General features: G+C 44.9%; 1 protein-coding gene across 1 annotated transcript; it reads left to right on the top strand.

Annotated features, from left to right (window-relative positions):
- The first annotated feature begins 370 nt into the window (after positions 1-370).
- ATP6V1FNB (ATP6V1F neighbor) lies at positions 371-1,810 on the top strand. Its single transcript, XM_030216886.1, has 2 exons — positions 371-1,152; positions 1,423-1,810. Exons 1-2 carry the CDS (start codon positions 693-695, stop codon positions 1,539-1,541), a joined length of 579 nt encoding a protein of 192 aa, XP_030072746.1. The 5' UTR covers positions 371-692; the 3' UTR covers positions 1,542-1,810.
- The last annotated feature ends 23,964 nt before the right edge of the window (positions 1,811-25,774 follow it).

Genomic DNA, 25,774 nt, shown 5'->3' with positions numbered 1-25,774 from the left:
CTCTCCCACAAGCTGTTGTCCTATGGAGCCGCCTAGTCTACCTAATAGTTGAACCAACCAGGTGTCTCTATTTCAAAAATATGTGCTTTGTACAAAGAAAGTGCATTCAGCAGGCTGGCCGATACTCAATGTAGCCGACGGGTCCTTACCGTTCCACAGATCTCAGGTCGCAGGAAATCCCAAATAAGTCCAGTGGCCGATTCCCGGGTTGCCGTTTAGCTGCTGCCACTCCTCTCTCTCTCCTGCCCATGCGGAGGACTGTCAAAGCCCCCTGTGAGGGTGTGAGTGATGGGGGGGGGGGGGGAGGCTGATGTGATCACCATGACAACCGACCTGCCACAGACCGCAACAAGGGAGAGGTGCAGGAGGAGAAGAAGTGAAGCAGCCACGGCATCGACTGCAGCAGTGCAGGGCGTCCAGAAGCCGGTCCCAGACAGGCTCCGCACGATCGATCGATCCATCGTCCCTCCTCGTAACCAGTATGTGCATTAGACGCTGAGCAGTGCCGGAAGCAACGAGTGACACGAAACCAGCGCCTAGAGATTTGAGCGCACAACTCTTGAAAATACGTACTTCTGCCCGCCTGTCTTGAGCTTTCACGACAGGGGGTGGGGGGGATTGTGTGGTGCAACTAGCTGCCAGCACACAGGAAAGAAGTATCTTCGAGCTAGAAAGGGGCGTTTTATCCTGCCATGGGTCGTGAAGTCTTGACCACCCAAAAACAGAACTTCTGGAAGGAATCGTACCTGAAGGAGGTTCTGCTCCGTCTCAACTGGTACCGACAGTATAGCCAGAGCATCAAGGCAAGGGGCCAGCGGAGGGCGAGGCAGAAGCCCAGGGAGAAGATCAAGCTACCGGCCATCAATGAAGTTCTCATGAAGGCTGCCGAGGAGACGAAGAAGACGGAGGCGATCAAGGACCGCATCAAGCGGCTGACCTTCAGGGAGGACGGGGAGGAGGAGGCAGAGGGAGAGGGGCTACCCGACTTCGACATGAAACCGGTCACCCCCCGCACCAGGAGCCTGCTCTACAGTGGCCTCTCCAAGGAGGAGGAGGGCAGGTACAAGTACCTCCAGGAGCGCTGCAAGATCAAGCCAGAGGAGAAGTACGTGTATCCCCTCACCACCAACTGGATGTACGGTTGGCAGTTAGGTGAGAATCAGCCTCCTCCGCTCTCCCTTCTTTCGCCTCCCCCCACCCCACCCCACCTTCCTGTAGTGCTGACCACTCTTCCTTACTAAGCAGCACTATTTAGGGTTGCCAATTTGGTCCATGCCCTAAGGGTCAATGTAGTCCTGGTTGCACCCCACATACATCATGAACTTACTCTGCAGAATATGGAGAAGGTGGAGGAGGAGTAGCCTTGGGTTCCCCCCCCCCCCCCCCAAGCTGTATAGTAAACAGCTCTGTCTCTCTTTGTAGGGAGTATGGATCCAGGACAGCGCTCCATCTACCCCCGCTGCTGTTTAGTAAGGGATACCTTCTTCCGGAGGAATGGTGCCTTCTCCCTGCTCGATCCCCTTGACACTGCCTCCTGCTGAGGGATGGTTGCATCTCAAGAGAAGATGATCCTTTGTCATCACTGGGCAAGAAAGCCACCAATACTCCCACTTGGCTTGTTTGGAGAGTTCATTAAGTTTCTACCATCTGATATTGGTTTAATGGAGTGCAGTCTAAAGATACTTGGTTTTGGGGTGCCTCTTCTATTGCTTAACGCTTGTAGGTTTTCTATCCTGAAAGCTCAGGAGTTACTAGTAGTGGGCCATGGGTTTGATGTACTTCACCTTTCTGTGGTACAGCCCAAAGTGGTTTACATTCCCTGTCCCTAGTGGGCTCACAATCTACTTTTGTACCTGAGGCAATGAAGGGTTAAGTGACTTGCCGCCCGGGGTCACAAGGAGCTGCAGTGGGAATTGAACCCAGTTCCCCAGGTTCTCAGCCCCCTGCACTAACCATTAGATATGTTGCTCCTTGCTATACGACACCGAAGCTGGCAGCTTCACATGGGCCATGCCAGTCTGGCACAGTTTAACGTATCTAGGTAAGCTCTACTCTACCAAATGGAGAGGGTTGTGCAACTAATTGTTGCCCTTTTCTACCCCCACCCACACTCTCATGGGAAAAAAATATATATGTATTTTGAAATAATACTACATCACTAAACCTTGGTTTCTCAAAGAAGGAACACACTATTGCATAGCAGTATCAGACCATTTGATCTGGTTTTCGTACAGTTGAAGAGCACGTTTCCAAAACTCAGTCTATTCTTGGTCCGTTTTGAGTTATGCAATTCATTTTGTTCGTGAAGGCAAGATTCGTTTACTATAACTTATTCCTGTGCCCAAACGCACTAAGTCCATGGTATTTTAATGGCTTAGGGCCTCTTTTACTAAACCCAGCAAGTGCGGGGCCATGTGCAGACCAATTTGATGGGGCCCCATCCTAGCCCTGCCCCCACCCTAGCTCCACCCCCACCCTAGCTCCAGGGCGGCCACCCCTCCCTCCGAGCTCCCACCGAGCTCCCGGGCCATCCCCTCCGAACTCCAGAACCATCCCCCCTCCCTCCGAGGCCCCCCTCCCACCTTCCCAGCTCCAAGGCCCCCTCCCCCACCCAGCTCCAAGTCCTTCCTCCCTCCCAGCTCCAAGGCCCCCCTCCTTCCGAGGCCTCCCTCCTTCTGAATTTTAAAAGTTACCTCGTCGGGTTACAGGCAGTGGCAGGCAGCAGCAGTGAAAAGTGTGCGAGCTGCTCGGTGCTTCAGGAGCCTTCCTTTCTCTCTCAAAGGAAGACTCCTGAAGCGCCGAGCAGCTCGCACGCTTTTCACTGCTGCCGCCTGCCGCTGCCTGTAACCCGACAAGGTAACTTTTAAAATTCAGAGGGAGGGGGACTGGAACTCAGGCGGTCGGGGCGGAGGCGTGCCACGTGGGGCCCCCTTGAGTGCGAGGCCCTATGCAGTCGCCTCGGTCGCCTCGCCCTAAGACCGGCCCTGTTCACAGCACGGCAAAGCTGACAAAGCCCATTCACTTTGAATGGATTTCCTCTCATTTGCTGCCCGGGAATCGCTGCTAGCACAGTTTGGTAGAAGGGGGTCCTTTATATTGAATACTTTATGCATAACTCATTCAATCCAAGAGCCGCTACCTATTTTTCTCAAAACTGCTGCTGATGGTCTGATTGGCAGACAATCGCACAAACTCCCACATGACAATATGAAAGTTCCTTAATATTACTGTGTTCCAGAACCTGTCCTAACAGAACATTAGATGTGCCACTCCAGTCTCCATAGTTGGACGGCAGCATCTATATGGGCAGGGTTCTAGTCTCTATAAATAGGGCTTTCAGTAACTCCAGGCGCACAGAGGAAGCTTCTGGCATTTATTCAAACTTACTGATGACTGGCAAGATCAGGGCTTTTTTTTGAGGGGGTACTTTTGGGTACTGAGTACCGGCATTTTTTCCGTTGTCTGCTAAAATTGATCCATGGTCTCCAAGTTTTAATGAAATAGCTCAGGCCCTACACACCAATTCTTGCCATGTCATAGATTCTGTGACTGGCTGCAGAGGGCCTGGCTATTGTGGGGTGGGTGAGTCCCTTGGTGATCACCCCCCCCCCCCCACCCCTGAAGGGTGGCCTGGCATTTGAGTATTGGCACCTTTTTCGCCAGAAAAAAACGCACTGGGCAAGATTAATGTCTTCCTTAGGGGCCTGTTTTGTTGCAAAGGTACGATGTCGCACTTCAGTACATGGCTTTAAAGACCACCAAAATATTCTGGTGAATTCTGTAATGAAATTATCGTGATTGGGGAATGGGAGCTGAAATGATCTTTACAAGGTTTATTAGCACCCTTCTTCAGCACACCATCTCAAGCTTAGTTTAATTTCTGTCATATACCACAGATTATAAGTAAAAAATCTAAATCTAAACCTGTCCTGAAGACAATGCAGGTACAGTAGATAAATAGTTCCTTGCCCCTAATCTAAGGGTCTCATGAATTAACATGGGATAGGCTTTCACTAAGGTGTGCTAATGGATGTAGCATGTACTTAAAAGACCCCTAAATTAGCAAATAGGCCCCATTGACAATAATGGGCTTGCATTAAATCACATTAGCACACAAGGCCCTAGATTATCGAGTCCTTAGGGCCTTGTGTGCTAATGTGATTTAATGCACATTGATTATCAATTCCCTGGGCACATTATTAGCATTCACCATCAGGGGAAAGTGCAGGAGGATTTGCCTGATCCAAGCTGTCACTCATAAAGCCTGTCAAGTGCTCCTCCTGCACTTGTTTGACAGGTCCTGAAAAAAAAGCCCAAACCTGTCCACCGTCAAGCACCTAACTCCCCTCCCTGCCAAACACAAAGTGCCCCCCAAAATACTCTGGTGGTCCAATGAGATCCTTGATAGCTCCCCACTAGACCTAGTGGTGGGGTTTCTACTCCAACCTAGCCCCCTCACCTCTCATAACAGTGGAGGAAGGGACTAGTGCTCACTCCCTCCTCTGGGTACCACCTCAAAATGGCAGTGCCATGCCGTGCCGTGCCATGCCTTGTATATCCTGACAACAAATCAGTGCTTCTCTTCTTGGGACGCTCTGCTGTCAGGTCCTGTATAGGGTCCCCCTTCTGCCTCAGGGTGAGTCCATGACCCTCAGAACGTCCTCCTCCTCAGGGGTTCTATATCATTCAGGGAATATCAAGATTCCTGTCCTGGACCCCTTGAGGGGCTATCAAGGTCCTCTTTCCCCCCCCCCCCCCCCCCCCCCCCCCCCCCGGGACTTGCAGATAACCCAAAGTCTCTTGTTTGTCTACCTATGTAAATCAGATATAAATGAGTAAACAGTTCACGTTCTGGATGCTCTCTCCCTCTGTCTCTGCTCAAGAAACAATCCAAATGACTCCTTTGCCACCTTTCACATAGCCTTCCCAGTCTGACTACAGCCACCTAAGCAGGGTTTCTGATGTATGCCTTAACTGTGTTAACAGGGACTATACCCGTGTTGTCTTCCTATATGGGCTGTTTTGAGTATTATCTCAGGGTTAGAAGATTTCTGTCTGATGGGATGGGATGGGGCGGGGCGGGGCATAGCATAGCATAGCATAGCATACACCTCATCCTATCACAGTGGAATAATATATATAATAACCACATTCTTCCTTTAGTGATATGGAGAAAATATCTCAGTGAGATACATAACAAACAGGGGAAAAAAAGCTGGGAGCCCTGCAGTTGTATATAAAAAGAACATCATTAATTCATGGTACGTAATCTGATGACCTCCAGCAGTGATCAGTGAAGGAGCTTTTCATGCAGTAATTATGAGATCTCTAATATTAACAACTCACATTACACATTATGCAATATAAAGCCAGGCTACTGAAGGTCTGTTATCCCCACCACCTCTGCCAGCCCTAATTCCCTTTCCCAGTCTTTCTTTCTTCCTTCCACTGTTATGTGGAAAAAGTGGAAATGCGCTTTTGGAAAGAATAATCCTGAAAAGCATATTCCGTATGACCCATGAAGGTATGTACTGAAGCACTGGCCAACCTATGCAAAGCTACGAGTAACAGGACATTTGTACTAGGATTTTCTAAAAGATTGGATAAGCAGTTTTAAGATGATCCAGACACATGTAGCAGGTCATACATTTCCTGTTCAAAGAAAATAAGGTTTTCACTTGTGACAGAATAGAAGATGATAGGATCATTCTTCAATTTTAATCATGCTTGCAATGATTACCTGCAGATTTATAGAAACACACTTATTTCTTATACATTGCTAGAGGCATCGCCTCTTTTATGGACTTCCAAAGACCTGCTTGGGAAACTCTGCAACCCTTATTGGCCCTGAGTTTGGAGGGAAGTCTGTTTGATTCTTACCACTCTGTGACCAGCAGGGGTCACTACAATAATAGCGGGCACAGACATTAATGCTGCCGATTACAGGTTATTAGTGCAAGCGGTGGCATATTGAGAAAATGTTGCAGAATGCCAACAACATCAGGCAGTTGCCCTGTTTGAGCATGACGATGCTATGACTGTGGTTACTGATCATGACTTGGGAAGAGTGGTCTTGGTTTACAGCCACTTGAGTGTACTGGTTGCTGGCCAGGCTTACAAGTGACTCTCAGCCCAACAAGAGAAATTTCTCATTATTTTTTTGTAACATGTCAAAATAAAATGCCCATAATGCACTGTCAGAATGGTTATAGAAAAGGACTGAGACTGGAGGAAGGGCCTTGGGACTCGCATTTCTACTTTAAAAAAAAAAAAAAAAAAATCCTTGACCCCTTCTTTATTTTTTGTTCTTCAGCGGGAAGAAGGGGCAATGTACAAGTCTGGAAATGTGAAAAGAAAAGCTTAGTCTTGGAAACAGAATTTGATTGTCTGTCTCACTGCTCATGAGTCCTTGATAGCTGCGCTGGTTTCACCCTCAGAACAGAGGTTGAGCATCCTTAAATATAGGTCAGGCTCCTACATTGAGGCACCTAGAAGGCAATTCATAAGGAGATGCCTTTTCTTATGCACCGAGAATATTCCTCTTTGCAACCAGTTCTATAAAGAAAAGTAGACACCTAACAAGTCAAAATACACACGTGAGCAGTTAGACACCATCTATAGGGCTGGTGTAAAAGCTAGTGTCTAGACTGTAGCAGGCAGATTATCAAAAGCAAACGCCGGTGCTAGAGGTTGTAGTGCCATACTAGCACTGGCGTTTGCTGCCGCCCCATGATCAGAGCCCTCGAGTGCGTGAAACAACACGCTCGAGGGCTCTCAGCACAAGTAGCATGCAAATGCATGCTAATCAGCGCTTAACGCGTTCATCCCCAATGATCAGTGATCAGCGCGCCAAAGATTGGGTTGCTGGCTGCGACAAACCCTATGCCAGCTCCGACCTGGCGTTAAGGTTTGCAGATCATTGGGGAGGAATGGTGAGCCCTGTCCAGCATGCATTTGCATGCTGGCAGGCCCCCATTCCCCCCTACAGCAAACCTGACAGCGAGGGCAGTTGAGGACGTCCAAAATGTGGACGTTTCTGTGACGGGGCACTTGAGGACGTCCAAATTTTGTCTTCCTCATAGAAACATCCAATTTTGGACGTCCTTAACTGTCCATTGCAGAACCGTCCAAAATTTGGACGTCCTCTACTGCCCCGTCACAGAAACGTCCAAATTATGGACGTCCTCAACTGCCCCGTCGCTATACCTCCAACACCCCCTTGAAATTTGGCCGTCCCTGCAACAGGGCAGTTGAGGCCGTCCATCTTCCGATTTAAAGATGGGCGTCCTTCTCTTTTCATTGGTCTCCAGCCCAGATCTGTCAAACAAGTGCGGGAGGATTGTGCTGAGCGCATGCTCAGGCACAATTCTCCCGCACTTCTACCCCATAATCAGAGATAATTGCGCTGCTTAAATTTGCATGCATTGTCTCTGATCATAGGTCTAATAGCTCCCCGTGCTGTTCCAGCGCTATTTTAGAGCGCTGTTTGGAACAGCGCGGGGCTTTTGATCATCTGCCTGTAAATGAGCATGTGGAGACTGTAGTATTTAATCATCTGTGCACATAAATGAGTGGTGCCCACATTTCACCCATGTGAATGCCCACCTGCAAAGTAAACACCGTTGAATACTGGCACATGCTTACAGAAGAGCGCTTAGATGGAAAAGGGTCATTTAGATGCATTTGCGTTCATACAGACACATAAGTGACTACAATGCCAGCATGTATATGTGTTCTTGCCTCATAGTCTGAGCGACTCCAAGGTAAAGGATTCTGCACGGTGAGTCTAGACACAGAGTAAATGGTAAGGGGGTTTCCAAACCGAGATTCAGAACCATGGAGAAACGGCATGAGAATTCCCCTATTTTTAATTTATTGGATTTATTAACTGCCTTTTTGAAGAGATTCGCCAAAGCAGGTGTACAGCAGGGACAGCTTGACATAAAACGCATAATTTTGTTAACAACATAACCATCTTAAAGTGACCAAATAAATATAAGGTAAACTTGGGATGGAAACTGAATCCCAGTGATAGGACTAACATGCTACAGTATCAGATAAATACACAGTTAACAGCACTGTAAAGCAATTAAATAACAGAGAGATGATAATTGTCAGCAAAATAGGAAGGAATGCCCAAATAGGCAGCACGGAAGAACATTCAAAGAACACAGATACAGTATGATACTCACAATCTGAGCACAAAAACAAATGAAACACCTTAATAAGCAACGCATTAATACATTCAAATAACGTAGATATGATGCTAATGTTTCTGCGTCTCCTCTCTGTTCTCATACCAGGCTTTCTCAGATTTGCTTGAGGAGCTGCTCTCTTCCTGGGACTGCTCCCTGCTATTCACCACCGGATCCAGTAGCTCCTTAAAGCTGGTAGTGTTCCTGCCTCAGTAAGAAAAAGTATGTTAGGTTAACGTGCAGGGATGGCGAATGGAAAGACAAGATGGCTTTCGGTGTGCAGCTGTTTGTTTCACAGATGCATGTTTGTGGCTTTCAGGGAATTCTGTGAAAATCCCTGAATGTGCAAATGGTTCTTGTAAAAATACCATACACAGATCACAAAATACTGATGTACTCAACAACCCAAAGTAGCAGTACTGTAGTGCCTATATTGAAAATAAGGGGGGAAAGTCTCAACAGTTTTGTTACATTTGTACCCTGTGCTTTCCCACTCATGGCAGGCAATGGAGGGTTAAGTGACTTGCCCAGAGTCACAAGGAGCTACCTGTACTGGGAATTGAACTCAGTTCCTCAGAACCAAAGTCCACCACCCTAACCACTAGGCCACTCCTCCACTCCAGTTGTGGCAACACCTTAGAATCATCAGTTGCTCGCAAAAAAAGTCATCATCGACTGAAAAACCCCCATCAATTTTTAAAAATATTTTAATTTTATATTTTCTCTATTACTCTCTAGCCAGTTGATGCACTATCTGCTTTAAATAGCAATCTTTCATAAAGTGCACGAATCCACTTATCTTATAAGCTCCAGCTTGCGTGTTGATTGCAACGGTCCCGTTTCGGTATTCTTCCTCAGGGAACCATACCGCAAGACGTTTGTGGATCGCTAATGCGTCATGCTGGAGACTTCATCAACCATCTTTCGCTATACTGGACCGGGTCAGATTTAAAACGTATAAGGGACCATTGGAATCAACACGCAAGCTGGGGGTTTTTTAGTTGACTTTTTTTGCGAGCAACTGATGATTCTAAGGTGTTGCCGCAACTGTTGAGACCTCCCCCCCGCCTATTTTCAATATAGGCACTACAGTACTGCTAGTTTGGGTTGTCAAATGGTTCTTGTGCCAGACAGCTAGCGGAGAACTTAGTAATGAATTAAATGGAACAAAGTCTCTACAACCTATCAAGTTGGGCGTGTAAATGCAAGTATTCTCTCAAGTGGGCACAGGAATGGTTGAAACACCCCTGGCATGCCTATGCCCCTCCCACATTAACACCCCATTTGCAGTTGTGGGTTATAGAACATAGGCGCTCAGTATACAAAATAGGGGTGTAAGTCAGTTACGCATACAACTGCTAATTAGTGCTTGTTAATTCCAATTATTGGTACTTATCTCCAATTAAGGGCCAGCTTAGCATCAATTAGCTAATTATATTACACAAGTGCCTGACCGTATTCTATAACTGTGCATGCAATTGCACTCCTAATTTTAGGCCCCATTTATAAAATTGGGGGGAAAGTCCTCTTTTCCTCATAAAAGTATGCCTGCATCACAGAGTCTGTGCTGAAATCAGAAGTGGTAGAGCATCCCCAGCAGAGAAGGTGAAACCAGAGACCTGGCCTTCAGGAGAGGAAAAATGCAGACAAGCACATGCCTGTGATGACAGCAGATAAAGGCCTGAATGGTCCATCAGTCAGCCCAACAGTCACGCTCATTATCAATTTATGATTAAACCAAAAACAAATGTGGTTTAAATATGTATACTTGATCCTGATCTTTCTTTACCATTTTTGGGACACAGACTGTCCTTGTGTCCATTTTACAGATGGTACTTTGCAAACTTCCAGAGAATATTGCTGCTGTTACACAAGGGTCTTTTTCAAGACCGCTCTTTTATTCCCTTTGAAATTCAATGTCACATTTGGATCATTGGACAATTTTGCATGAGATAAAGCATGGAGACTCCTGAGGCAGGCCCGTTGGCTGAAACACAGCACTGTGTCAAGTCTCTATTTATCAATAAACTGTAGTTTTGAACTCTTAAAGTCTCCTTGAATTGTTCTCTGGAAGCCATATCCATCTCCCACTGTTCTCTAATCAACCCACCAACTATTGGCGTTGTCCTCAAAGCCCTCTCCGGCACATCCTAATCTGTCTTGCCAATATAGGACATAGACCATAAGAAGTCCGCCTAACATTGTCCTTACCTTCCAACTACTGGAGTTGCCATCAAGAGCCCTCTCCAGCACAATCCTATCTGTTTTTTCATACATGGGACACAGACTGTAGAAGTCTGCTCAGCAATGCCTTAGTTCCACACAGCCGGAGTCGATGTCTAAACAACCCATTGAAACATATCAACATGCCTGTAGTCATTTAGATTTTGTTTTTATACCAGCCTCTTTCTAATTAGGAATCCTCTGTGTTCATCCTATGCCATTTTGAATTCTGTCACAATTTTTGCCTCTACTACCTTCCCTCAAGAGAGCATTCCAGGCTTGACCACCTCTCCACGAAAAAGTATTCCCTGACATTACTCAAGTCTACTACCCCACAGCCTCCTCTAGTTTTACCGTCTCTGGAAAAGATCTGTTTGTATATTAATACCTTTCATGTATTTAAACGCCTGTATCACATCTCCCTTATCCCTCCTTTCCTCTAGGGCAGTGTTTGGGACACACTGGTGTGTCACCAAGAGCTGGGAGGTGTGTCACCAAAATTCACAGACATCACCCTTGTGCTTTTCGTCACCTGTGTGTGTCAGGTTGGGGAGAGTTGAGAACCAGGAAGTCAAATCTCCATAACTAGACCCTACTCCTGTCATCAGCCCCGACTGGAAATGTTGCAAACCTATGGTGCACCCCTTTCCTCCACCTCAGCAGTCACCACCATTGCATCTATATTTTCTTGCATCATTGTCAGCAGCAGTGAAATGATATATAGGGGTTTTTTTCCCCTTTGTTCAGCTGCGAATTGTAGTGTTCAGTGTGTCATGGTGAGTCACAACAGAAGAAAAGTTGAGAACCACTGCTCTAGGGTATACAATATCAGTTCTTCCAAAATGTTGCTGCCCTCCTTATATAATTACTACCATAAAACCTAGCTTGTAGAGATCCTTGGGCTGTTTACAAGCTGATATAACACTTTTGAAAATGAAGACCAATACTCTGAATTGGATGGGAAGATGTCCCAAGACTACAGAGAGTAGTCTCCAACTCTTGAAAGAGTCTTAAGACTGTAGAGTATAAAGTTTGACCCAATGGAGATGCTTAGGTTTGATAGGAGTTATCCAACAAAGAGTGGAGAAGTACCTAATGGTTAGAGCAGAAGGCTGAAAACCAAGAACAACAGGGATGAAATCGTACTTCTCCCACTGACCTGCCTTGTAACCTTGGGCAAGTCATTTCACCATCCATTGACTCCGGTACAATTAGATTGTGAGTCTACTTGGACAGGAAAATCTTATGTACTTGCTTATAGCTCACCTTTAGCTCAGACTTAGGAAAGGCAAGTACTTAAATCTCACACTTGCTAGGAATGCATGGATCAACCTAAGAGCTGTTCTAAGACTAGAGCATACAATGTCCACTTCTTTAGGTCCTAGATAGGAAGCGTCTGAAGATCTGCTTTTGTGGGGAAAAATGAAAATTCTTGCCTCTCTCGCTTTGATTGCATGATGTATGTCCGCTCACGCTTCAGCTTCTCCAGTCGTGCCTTGATCATAATCTTCTGGTGTACACGGTCCTCCTAGAAGAAGAAAATCACAGAGGAAACGTTGCACAGAAACAGGAGATCACCAATGCGGCAATATTGCCACCGCTTTAGGGTCTAGGCATTAAATTTAGGTGCCAAGATGAAACATACTAAGTGAGAATTATAGAATACTAGTATAAAGGCCCGTTTCGGTAGGCAATGAAATGGGCACTAGCAAGGTAATCCCCACCCTCCCTCGCTGTCTCGCTCTGTCCCTCGAGACCCCACGTCTCCCTCTCTCCCCTTCCTTCCTTCCAGTTCCAGACCCCCTCCCTCCTTCCAGTTCAAGGCCCCCTCACCCCCTCCCCCGGAGTTACAGACTCCCCCCTCCCTCCGATTTCAACACCCCTCCCTCCGCGTTACTGACCCCTGGGCCCCCCTGCAGCGACCCTCTAGACCCCCCCCTTTCCACCGAAAACCCTCCCACGCCGCCGTCGCGTCCCTGTGCTGATGGGGGACCCCCAACCCCCAACAGCCGAAGTCCTCTTTTCATCTGCGCCGGCGTTGCTGAATGTCTGATCAAGTTTCTGTGCGTGCGTCTGAGTTCAGACGCACTCACAGAAACTTGATCAGATCATTCAGCAAGCAACGCTGCGGCAGCCAAGAGAGGACATCGGCTGTTGGGGGTTGGGGTCCCCCATTAGCACAGGTACGCGACGGAGTTGGCTCGCGCTGCTATATTGTGATTGGGCACAGTCGCTGCTGACGCACCTGGAAGTGGGAGATGTCATCATTTCAGGAGATGGAAACAGAAGCTCGAATGCCTCAAGGCTTATGTCCACGCAGTCAGCTCAGACGTTGGAGGGCATTTTTTATATAGGATGGGACTAGCATAAGTCTGCATTTATGTGTATAACTTTAGGCAGGAGCAGTTGCACTAGCTCAATGCTCTTGCCCTGTCATTTTGGGTGGGCCCAGAGTTTGGATGGGTGGGCCTTCCAAAATCCATCCTTTTTCTGTATCTATCTATTCACCATGCCCCCCCCCCCCCCCCCCCCCATGGCCTAGCAATACCTGCCTCTCTGAAACAACCCCTGTAGCTTAGTAGTTTTGACAGCAGCAACAGCAGTAATGCACATCCACTGCCTGCTTCCCTCTGCTGCATCCTGCCAGACAGGAAACAGGAAGTGACATCATCAAGGATGGGATACGGCAAAGGGAAGACTGCGAGTTTGGCGCAGGCAGCAGACTGCTTCACTGCTGCTGCTGGGAAAGGTACTGAGTTAGAACAGGAAGGGGGAGGTTTGCCAACCTCTGGGTGAGGGAAAAATGCCGAGGATGAAGGAGAGGGAGAGAGGGGAATGAGGTGGCAGCTAATGAATGTTTTGGAAGCCAGACAAGGTGGGCCTGAGCCAAGAATGGGTGGGTCTATGCCCACCCAGGCCCACCTGTAGCTTTGTCACTGCTCTCGACTAATAATGACTTCCCAGCAGCTTCTATTTAGACATGCTTCAAATATGAACGTCACCTTGAAATTCTATAATACTTTCACAAAACAACAAAATAATATATATAATAATTATTTTAGGATCATCAGCGTTCATAGCAACAGAATTGCTATCAAGCCATTTTAGGCAATGCCGTCGTGCAAATCTTCATCGATCCAACATTTCAACTTTTTTTTCTTTTTTTTTTTCAAACGGTGTAAACTTCTGGTTTAAAATTTGTGATTAACACCACTTAACTTTCAGCAGCTTCCATAATAGTGAGATCCTCCGCCGACATAGCCAAGTTTCGTTAGTTCCTCAGGGAAGAGGTCCAATTCCATATGCCATCAATTTTCTAAGCGATGTTCAAATGATAATTTCTGTTTTTTTAAATTATGTATGTAATTTATAATCCACTTAGAATTTCTGAGATAATGTGGAATATAAGACCTTTTCAATAAACAAATAATAAGCAGTGCTGAATACCACTGGATAGGCAGCCCCAGCAACATAACCTCACCAACCTACTCAGTTATGAAAACCCACCTTCTATTACTACCCTAATCACTCCCTTCCTCTTCTCTCTTCCCCTACTTAATCTCGGCACAATACTAACTGTATCTGATACCCTAGTATGACAATGTTAATAAAACTATATAAGCCACATTGAGCCTGCAAATAGGTGGGAAAATGTGGAATACAAATGCAATAAATAAATAAAGATTTAGCACGTACTAATGATTACCAGCACTAAATGGTATGATGCCCAGTGGGCATCTTACCATTTAGTGCATGCTAATCATTAGGGCGCGCTAAATCCATTAGCACGCCTTAATATAAGGACCCCTTAGTGCAGTGCACATTAAAGAATATTTTAGCATGTATATTTAGGATGGCAATTTTCACAGCATCCACACGGTTGCAAAATCCATGAGTACTTTGCACCCACAGATTTAGATGAATTTTCAAAGTGGAATTTATGCTAAATAGCATGCAGATGATATGCAAAATAGTGCATAAATGCTGAATGGAGCACACCTAGTCCTCTTTTCCTCATAAAAGTCTGCCTGCATCATAGAGTGGGTATCTGTGCTGAAGTCAGAAGTGGTAGAGCATCCCCAGAAGAGAAGGTGAAACCAGAGACCTGGCCTTCAGGAAAAGAAAAACACAGACAAGCACATGCCTGTGATTTCTGCTACATAAATACGGAAGGCAGAGGAGGAAGAGAAGGAAAGCATACCGTAAAAGAACTGGACATGACTGCATCATTTTGGAGGTTGTGTCACACATGCCCAGGAAACCCGACCCAAACCTAAACATGACATCCAGCCTAGAGAGTCTACAGGCAAAATAACTGGCATCATTGATGCCAGGGAGGGAACCTAACCAGCCCTGGCTCCAAGGAGCACTAGTATTTGATCTGAGCTTCTTTTTTGGGGGGTACTTTGTTCATGGACATTAGTGGGCATAGAGCTGAAAATGCAATTTCCATGGCATTACCTTCCTGAACCCCAGGGAATGAATGCCTTCTCTTAATACACTCTTATATGCACTCATAAATAGCTTTGAAAATTGCCCTCCATATCTGAAGGTCAAGAACCTAGTCATAGTGTTCAAACTGGTTATTCATTTATTTGACACATTTGATATACCGCCAAAGGCCTACACAGAGGCATCAAAGCGGATTACAAAACTACAGAGAGGAGTAGAGAGGACAGCTAAATTCTGGCTAGGGCTAATCTGGACAAGGGATGACCTACGGTAATGGTAGAGTCAGTCAGGGAGAGAGATTCCCTCAGACTATTCCAGGGTCAGAGGATAAGGATTCCTTCATTCAGTGAGTGACTACCTCAATCTCTGTTGATATCTAAAAAGGGATAGAAGACACTCTGGCATCCTTGTGTCAGACAGGGTAATGGTCTCTCTCAGTGTTTACTAGAAATGAGTGAGAAGGATGTGTTGAGCTTATGCTAGTGTAAGACAGTGAGAGAATGTCTTCCAGTCTGTGCTAGAGTTAGACAGTGTGAAGAAATTTCCAAGGTCTTCAACCTGCTCATTTACAGGGAAAAAGGAAAAAAGAAGAGAAGCCGACTCTGGTTCACATTGGTTAGGGTAAGATTTGATGACTTACTCTAGGACAGGGTAGGTACTGTATCTTTTAGGGGTGCTCTTACCTGATGCAAAGGTTTTGTTGAGTATTGGTGTCTCTCATGCTGGCTTATTCCAAGAAGATCATCATCTGATTTTCTGCTCTTTGCAATAGAAAGCTTTTCCTGAAACTGGAAAGAAGGGAAAAGTGGAATGTTAATCCACACCCTACACACGGATCCAGTGTAGGGATTTTGTATTTTCCTGTCAAAGAGAAAGTTTCAAGACTACACCATTCCTTCCTCTACTTGACCCCTTCTCTACATGTCATCATACTTCCCCATCTCAGCTGTTTTCCAGGCTTCATGCCCAGATAGTATAAATAAAAAATTGCCACTGTTGAGCAGGCCATACCAGGGCAGTAGCCAGAATAGGTGCTGGAGGATGTGATTCTCAGTATGCTGCTACTGCTTGTCCCACCTCTCATGGCTCATTAGTTCCGCTGAGCAGACAGAGTGAACCAATGGTCTTCAAAAGAAGCAGCAGCATTGTGAAAAATACTCGTGGGGAGGGAGGAAGGGGGATCAAAGGGAGGGTGCTGCTTCTATGCTTCTGGGGGGTGGGGGGGACAGGGAATCAGAAGGGGGCTGTGATTCTCTGCTTCCAGGGTGTAAGGAGGTGGGAGGGAAGGAGGGGGACATCAACACACATTGGCCAGGACCCGGAAGTTAACCAGACATTGACCAATATTCATACACTGGTGCCTGGCTAACTTCCTCATAAAGTTAGGACAGTCTTTTCTCTGTCCTAACTTTATGTGGTTGCTCAGCTGATTAACGGACTGAAAATTTGTTTTGCCCTAATTCCACCCCTGGACCATCCACAAAGTAGCTGGTTTTGACATGAATGGTGAGAAGGAATGTGGCATTTAGTGACATTATCATCTTGTGCCTGATTACCGGCACTAAAGTGTGCCAACGTCTGAGGTGGAAGCTCTCTTCCTGTACCACCAATGCGACCGGAGCCCCTAGTTGCTGACACCCTCTGAAGCTGTGACTTTTTTCCCACTTGCTTGGATCTCGAGTAGCTGCATGGTGATGAGGCACTTTTGGCCCTGCCCCTTTTTTGACATTATCAGCTTGCGTCTGACTGTTGGCACTAAAACGCACCAACTTCTGAGGTGTTCTGCCAAAGGAGCACACCTAAGGGGCATATAATGCCCCTTAGTGAGCCCCTCTGTGGGCAACCTTATGGCAATATTAGGGAAGTTTTTGTTTTTGAATTTTGTTTTTTTGTTTAATGTTATAGCTGTGCTTGATGGTCTACATTTTTTATTTTATCTTTGTAAGTTTTTAATACCTTTATTACGATGCATTGGTTGTGGCTCCTGCTAATGAGTAGCCTTCTGTTAGGCTTAGGCAGGTCAGAGGGTTACTTTACTGAAATTTAAAATATACTCCTGATTTCCTTGACTAATAGGAAGTCGAGAGTTAGACAAGATGGTTATACTAATTATAGGAATCTAATTAATTGTTCTCTAGTTAGGCAGTGGAATATTCCGATGGTTGTGAATAATAGATCAACTTCTGCTAGAGCTAGATCATTTGAGAATTCCACTAATTTAGTAAATATCAAGGTCAGTCCTACATGCTTGACCTTGTGGACCTCCCACCCAGAAACGCCAAAACATCTGCCCGCACTTTCCTTAATCTACACTTCCCCAGCTGCAAAGGTTTAAAATACAAACTAATACATGTGTCCAGCTTTTCCTACACAAGCATGCAGATGTGGAACGCTCTTCCAAACCACTTGAGAACAATTAACGGTATAACAAACTTTCACAAATCGTTGAAAACCTATCTCTTCACCAAAGCCTACCACAAGAATCCATAACCAACTACAACACATCACCACTCCTCCCTCACTATGATCGTCTCTCTCTGTAATCACTTGACTAAATCTACTGTTAGTCTTGTTATCATTGTTATGCTTGTAACACCAAGTGTATCCGTGTACCCTGAAATGGTGATGCCACGACAGGTTTTTGTAAGCCACATTGAGCCTGCAAACAGGTGGGAAAATTTGTCCAACAGGCTATGAGGTTATACGCTGTCCTAGACTTGATAAAAAGGTAGCTTAGCTACAATTTATAATTTCTTTTTAGCTTGTCCTTAGTGGAGTCAGTACAAATAAATAGTTTAGAACTTATGTTTGTTAAGTTAAAAGATAAACCTTCAGATGTACCAGTAAAGTTTGTCCTGGTATACAGACCCCCTGGAGACTGGAGCTCAGTTCAATCTGAATCGTGTCATACTCTGGTAAAAGCATCAATTGATTCTCAAATCGGATTATTTTAGGTGATTTCAATTTACAACTAGAGAATCATTGTGAGTCTAACACAAGAGGTTTAAAAAATTTTCTAGAATCACTACAGGCAGATCTGTTTCTATACAACCTACCGATGACAAAGGTCATATATTAGATCTTATTACTTATATCTTAAAGTCAGCTTCGAGCCCATTGATTACTGACTGCTGTTATTCAAAAGTTCTTTGGTCAGATCACTTTATTCTGAATTACTTTAAATAGATTCCTTCAAAGTGAAAATTGGAAACTGCTCACAATTTAACTTTGGCCAGGCCCGAAAACTGATCAAACAGTTTTGGGGAATTAGTACAGTCAAAATTAGAGACACTGTCCAGTTTGCTCACACTCTGTTAGTACCATTACATCAAAATGATTATTTCATTTGAAAACCTCTCCTGGGTTTGATTTAAAAACAGGAATGTCGCCATTTGGAGAGCGCTGGCGGAAATCAGGAGATGGTAGTGATAAAAGGGAAGGGAAAATAGACGTTACATCAGAGGCCGGGACAGAGAGAGTAAGGGGAAGGCCGACGAGGCGATTTTCCTTCTTTTACAGCAGCGCAGAGGCTCCGGGTGGACGAGCTGGTAAGACAGGTGGGGACTGGGATTGGGGGGGGGGGGTGCCAGTGTCACCTGGGGTCGGGGGGGGGGTCAAGACGGGGGGGGGGGGGATGCCATTTGCCCTACAGCCGGAGGGGTGCACGCAGCAGCGATTTGCCCTGGGTGGAAGTGAACCACGGAACACCACTGCTCTGATGTGCCCATGTCCCTCCCTGCCACGCCCCCTTTGGGGCAGTATCTTGTGGAAAGGCACCTGAATTACAGCAGGAAATTACAATAATTCTTAGCTTAAGCAATGCATCCTGAGGTTGCAGCTCACCCTCAGCATCTGACGCTCTTTGTCTTGCTGGTATCTGAATGCTGCTTTCTGTTGCAGCTCCTTCAATCTCTTCATGGCCTCCTCCTTCTCTAGCTGGGATAGACAGATAAAGGCTTTCCTCCCTTGCAGGGGGATGAACTCGGGGTGCTTGAGGAGCCACTAGAGAGACAACGGGATTATATAAATCAGGCAAGGTCGCTGAATGCTGGAACACACTTAAGAAAACAGAACCTTGGGATGTCACAAAATCCCATCATTGCTACACATTGAATTGATTTGCGCTTTTCTGACCACTGAAAGGCCAGTTATGACCCATGAACTGCATAAGCTAAGGGCTTAAATCTTAAACTGCCTGAAAGCTGCATTTTTTCTGTGCTCTCTGTGTTTTTGCTTAGAGTTGTAAATGCTATGAATACAAGGTCATGCTGAAACCAGCAAGGAGTGCTCATCCCCTCCCCTGGCACAGCGGGTGCCGCTGATTCTACACTACAAGGACACTTAAGAATGTATTTACAGTTTGAGAGGGAAGAAGTGTTGAGGATTTAGATAACACTATGGTAAACATGGGTACTGGGGAAATTCCTATAACGAAACGGCGACCAAAATCTTCGGTAAAGAACCTTGGACTTATTATATATAAGATGAATGTGTTCTATAAACATTCAGATATTGTGTTCTGTGTTCCTGTGTTGTAAGGTTTTCCTCTTTGTGGGCAAAGGCACAATGTGTGGGGAAAGGGGGAGCAGGAAGCACAAACCAACCAATCTAACATGCCCTTCTGCAGGTCAACTGTTCTAAACCCTGAAGAAAGAACATGGAGATTTTGAAGAAAGTACAGAAGAGGACAACAGAAATTAGGGGCTTAAATAGTCCTGAGGAATCCTTGAAGGGTCGATTTCATTTATCTTAGAGAAACAAGGAGGGTTGACTTTCTAGCAGCCTTTAAAGTCATACCGAGACAAATAAGAAGACATTGATCAGTTGTCCTCATGCCCAGTGAAGAAGGACGAGGTTAAAGATATATGGGTAATCAATAGAAATTAAAATAACACATAGAAAAGAAAATAAGATGATACCTTCTTTATTGGACTAACATTTTTTTATTAGCTTTGAAAAGGTAACCCTTCTTCTTCAGATCATTTGCTTATTTTGATCTGAAGAAGAAGGTGACCTTCGAAGCTAATCAGAAAATGTATTGTTAGTCCAATAAAGAAGGTATCATCTTATTTCTTTTCTATGTTTATTCTATTGATGACCTTTAAAAGTGGAATAACACGGCTACCACATCACTCCACTCAAGGGATATGGGACAATTAGGTCAAGCATTAGGAAGGATTATCCATTGCAAGGATAGTTAATCTTTACTGGAGCAATTTAAGGGAAGATAAGTATGTGACTGTGATCAGTACTGGCTTAACCTATGGACCAGGTGAGGCTCTGGCTCAGGGCATCAGAGATAAAGGGTGTCAAATACCTGAGTCTGTGATGTTACTGGCCCTACAGTTTAAGCTGGTCCAGAGCTTACCTGGCAGCATTGTGTGTGCAGGGAAAAAAGAAGAGCTTGACAATCCCCCTCCTCTTTCTGGTCTCAGGCCATGTTCCCTCATCTACCTTTAAGGGCAGTTTTCCCCCTCCCAAACTCAGACATCATTCACCTAACACTACCCACATCAGCACCGGTGCTTCCTTCTGCCACACCCCTCCTTTGACATAACTTCCTGTTTTCCACAGGGAAGACCCAGGGGCTGATGTGGATAGCGTTAGGTTGAAATGCTGTTGGTATCAGGAGGGGGAAATTGCCTTTAAAGGTAGGCTGGGAGGGAGGATGCCTCGGGGGGGGGGGGGGGGGGGGGGGGGGCATGAGAAGGCCAATGGGAGGGCACCAAACTAAAAGTTGTGGCTCGGGTAAGCCACAGTCCCTTGAGCGACCCTGTGTGATGATCTAGTTTCCAGATGATACGGCCACAGGATCGGGGAGTAAGGCTTAGGGGGACAATTTCTTTTTCATTTTTCCACATCTATAGTGATTAGAGACTCAAGTTGCACAGCCAGCAGGAACTCAAAGAGCAGGAGAAAGCATCCTGCTCTTTATGAACTGCAGATTTCTGGGAGCTTCTGCAGATCACAGTGTCCTTCATTGTATCAATGCAGACCTCTGGACTTCTTGCCCAACCTGGCAGCTCAGATCACAATGTCCTCCATAGTATTATGGGTCGCTATCTCTATTTAAGAAAGTGAGACTGCGCAAAAAAGGATCTCAGGAAGTCTTTAATATCAACAGCTAAAAACGACCTGACACAGCCGTGTTTTCGGCACATAGGCCTGTATCAGGGGTCTATTTGATCTACATTCAAAAACAAGATAAATAGACAAATTAAATGAATCGAATAAACAATAGTGACATACATAAAAGAATTTTGCATTGTAAACATTCATAAGTTTAAAACAATTGTAACATTAGTCAAAATAAAATAACAAAATGAAAATGAGATGAGAATGAATAAACAACTGATGATGGATGGATGATAGTCATAAAAATTACGTTACTGATTAATAAATAAATAAATCATGTGTTTGCAAATTTATGATATAAACTATATTAGAATAGTTTTGTAAAAATGTAATAATTATTTGCAAACACTGATAGACACTGAGGGCATAAACTGAACGAAAACGCCTATCTCCATGGGCGTTTATCTCCAAGAACGGGTCCGTGAAGGGGCGGACCGAACCGTATTTTGGGAAAAAATAGACGCCCATGTTTTATTCAACAATGTGTGAGCTGGGCGTTTTTGTTTTTCAGCGATAATGGAAAATGAAAGCGCCCAGCTCAAAAACGAATAAATCCAAGGCATTTGTTCGTGGGAGGGGCCAGGAGTCGTAGTGCACTGGTCCCCCTCACATGCCAGGACACCAACCAGGCACCCTAGGGGGCACTTTTACAAAAACAAAAAAAACAGGTAAAAGAGCTCCCAGGTGCATAGCACCCTTCCTTGTGGTTGAGCCCCCCAAATCCCCCTCAAACCCACTGCCCACAAGTCTACACACCATTACTATAGCACTAAGGGTGAAGGGGGGCACCTACATGTGGGTACAGTGGGTTAGGGGGAGTTGGACGACTAATAAGCATTAAGCAGCACATTGTAACAGGTAGGGGGGATGGGCCTGGGTCCACCTGCCTGAAGTCCACTGCACCCCCTAACAACTCCTCCAGTGACCTGCATACTGCTGTCAGGGAGCTGGGTATGACATTTGAGGGTGAAAATAAAAAGTTGAGAAACTTCATTTTTTGTGCTGGGAGGGGGTTAGTGACCACTGGGGGAGTCAGGGGAGGTCATCCCCGATTCCCTCCAGTGGTCATCTGGTCATTTAGGGCACTTTTTGGGCCTTATTCGTGAAAAAACAGGGTCCAGGAAAAGTGTCCTAAATTCTAGCTAAAAACGCATACTTTTTTTCCCATTATCGGTGAAATGCGCCCATCTCTGTTCGGCAGATAACCACGCCCCAGTTCCGCCTTCGCCACACCTCTGACATGCCCCCATCAACTTTGTCCGCATCCGCGACGGATTGCAGTTGAAAACGTCCAAAAATCGGCTTTCGATTATACCGCTTTATTCGTTTTTGTGAGATAAACGTCCATCTCCCAATTTAGGGTCGGAACTTGGGCGTTTTTCTCATTCGATTATAAGCAGGACTGTATCATTAACTTAATTAAATATGTAGTTAAAATATATGTACTTATATTGTATTTGTGTAGCCAACTGGTGCTCTACCGAAACCAAGGGTTACACATACAGTAGCAATAAACAGACGTATAGGAAGGCAGCCTTTAAACAGTGATGCTGATAAGGAAAGTGCTGTACGTAGCCCAGAGAGAGGCAAAGCCATGGTCCTCACTTGCTCTTCCTTCCCGAAGTCCTGCACTGTTTGTCCTAGGCTGTCCGTTCCTGTAGCTGCCAGGGAAGACTGCAAGTCACTCCCAGCAGACTCAGTCTCTTGCAAACTTTTGGATTCATTACTCATCAGTTTCTCTCTTGTCTTTACAATCTGAAGGTCACGTTGTGTCAGGAACTTCTAAAACAGACATAAATTAGACATTGGGGTTTTTTTTAAACATTGAACTTTTTCTTGGGATGATGCTTCCTCAGATGATCCTAGGCCTATTCAGTGACCCATTTCTGATGAGACACTTAGATGCCCATAAGGACAGTTCTAGAAACTGGGCACTAAAATGTATGTGCCCACTGCAAGAGTAAATGGTTACAATACTACCAAATATATTTCCGCCACATGAATACTCTTCTCCTGGGATCTAAAATATAGATTTTCCCTAATCTCTCACGAGATACACAGAAAAGAAGAAAAGAATTTATGATGTTAAAAGCAAGAGTCCTTCATTTAGGGGGGGGGGGGGGGGGGGGGACTTTTCTTCTCAAATTTCTGTGTAAATGTATTGTCTCTCTGAATTCTACAATTATATATTTTTGACCCAGGGAAATTGTTAGAATTTATTTCTACTAAAGAATAATGTTGTAATAGCCCTTGATCACTAGCGCTAAGTTTCGGCTGTGTTCACTCATGTTCCTTCTACTCTATAGATTATAACTGTTTCAATTAATCTAACTAAGATTTTAAAATGATATTTCCTAGACCTTGCATCAATAATGGTGGACTAAAAATATATGAGTTATTTTCTTGTATTATGATTTAACTTCTTGATTATTTTTTCTATATTCTGTAATTTATGTTTATTGCATAAATGTAAATGTGAAAATTTATAAATAAAAAAAAATATAAAAAAACCAATGCTACTAAATATGCGTATAGGTAAGCGCTAAGGGGGAAATTCTATATATGTCGCCTTAAAAATCAGTGCTGTAAAACCACGCGGTTAGCCTAAAAGGCGTAGTTTATAGAAGATGCTCATGTACAATTCTTGTGACTAAAACTTAGGCGCATCCATTTAGGCCACCTAAAACCAGGCCTAAATACCTGCACCTAAGTGGGTGTAGTCTATAATAGTGCGCATAGTTTTTTGAAACCCTCATGACCCACCCTTTCCATGCCCATAGCCACGCCCCCTTTTCCGACTGTGCACATTAGAATTTATGCACACTGCATTATAGAATACACCTAGAAAGTTCTGCGCATAAATTCTAATTAAAGCCAATTAGTGCCAATAATTGCTTGTGAGCATAGAAACATGACGGCAGATAAGGGCCAAATGGCCAATCCAGTCTGCCCTTCCTCAGTAACCACTAACTCCTCCTTTTCATAAGGGATCCCACATGCCTGTCCCCATTGGAGCCGACTCTGTGGGTGCTGTGGGTGCTTGAGCACCCCCAATATTGAGAAAATTCCTTGTATGTGTCCAGGGAGGGTTATTTCCATTGGGCTTAGCACCCCCAATAATTTTGAAAAGTTGGCTCCTATGCCTGTCCCATGCTTCCTTAAATTCTGACACAGTCCTCGTCTCTACTACCTCCACCGGGAGGCCATTCCACGCATCCACCACCCTTTCCGTGAAGGAGTATTTTCTTAGATTCCTCCTAAGCATATTTTCTCTCAACTGCTTCCTATGCCCTCTCATTCCAGGGTTTTCCTTCATTTGAAAAAGTCTCACCTCCTGTACATTAATGCCACTGAGGTATTTAAACGTCTCTATCTCCTCTCTCCCGGCGTATACATCCAATTATCGGCGCTGATTGGCATGTTAATTAATTAAGTTGTGCACACAATTTGGCCAATCCAGAAACCCAATTAGTAGCAATATTCCAGAGGCTTCCCTCACGTCTACCTCAATTGCAGGCTAAGGATGTTTCCTCTAGGAACTTGTCCAAACCTTTTTTTTAAAGCCAGATACTCTAACTTCTGTTACCATATTCTCCAGCAGTGAGTTCCACAGCTTAATGATTTTATTTATTTATTTATTTATTTGAAATTTGCTCACACCTTTTTCAGTAGTAGTAGCTCAAGGTGAGTTATATTCAGGTACACTGGGTAGTTCCCTGTTCCTGGACAGCTCACGATTTAAGTTTTTACCTGAGGCAATGGGGGGGGGGGGGGGGGAGGTAAGTGACTTGCCCAAGATCACAAGGGATTTGAACCGGCCACCTCTGGATGTCAGCCATTCCTACACTCCTAATCTTTAAGTGAAAAAAATATTTCCTCCAATTTGTTATAAAAGTATTTCCATGTAATTTCATTGAGTGTCCCCTGGTCTTTGTACTCTTTGAAAGAGTGAAAAATCAATTCACTTCTACTCATTCTACGCCACTCAGGATTTTGTAGACCTCAATCATATCCCCCTTCAGCCGTCTCTTTTCCAAGCTGAAGATCCCAACCTCTTTAGCCTTTCTTCATATGGGAGGAGGTCCATTTGCAGATGCATAAATATTTATGCAGAAACCTAGGCCCATGTTATAGAATAGACTTCTAGTGCCTGCCCTTGGGGCATCCACCTACTTGACCTTCACACGTACTGTAGATGATCTGTTATAGTATATTCTATGTACCTGTTGAGATTTCTAAACCAGGATATTTTCACTAAAATTTTCACTTCAGATACAGAGCCTCACCAGAACACACACATGCAAAATGATTAATCTCCAATAAGAAAGTCAGAGTATAGACTCCATAAAGGGCAGACCCTGGGTAATGTCACTGTGACTCACTGAATACAGCTTCTGCGTGGCTGGCAAAAATTTTATTGCAAGAATCAACATGTATTTGATTTACCTGAGTACATTTGCAGCCCGAAAACTGCACTCCCTTAATCTACCTAGGAGAATGCTTTTTGTGAGGAGGAGGGTCTTAAGCTAGTGATGGGATCTCCTCCTTTTGCAGATGTTTGCTTGATGCTAAGATTACATACCTCGTTTCTAACAAGACATCTGTCCACTGGAATGGCTCCTCCATCACTCTTAGCCAGTGAATCACACTTAACTTCTTAACTGGTGACAATGCTGGAGATGCACTCACTGGCGATTTGGTAGCCAATCTAAACCCAATAACATCCACTGGTTCACTGAAGTCATGTAGGAATGCTGGACTCTGGAAGA

This window comes from Microcaecilia unicolor, chromosome 10 (assembly GCF_901765095.1).
Source record: "Microcaecilia unicolor chromosome 10, aMicUni1.1, whole genome shotgun sequence".
Lineage (NCBI taxonomy): Eukaryota > Metazoa > Chordata > Amphibia > Gymnophiona > Siphonopidae > Microcaecilia > Microcaecilia unicolor.
Note: the sequence above shows the minus strand (reverse complement) of the source record. Positions and strands in the feature narration are given on the sequence as shown.

Coding starts and splice junctions, on each gene's coding strand:
- ATP6V1FNB (XM_030216886.1), top strand. CDS start 693: ATGGGTCGTGAAGTCTTGACCACCCAAAAACAGAACTTCTGGAAGGAA. Junction 1,153..1,422: donor GATGTACGGTTGGCAGTTAG/GTGAGAATCAGC, acceptor CTCTCTTTGTAG/GGAGTATGGATCCAGGACAG.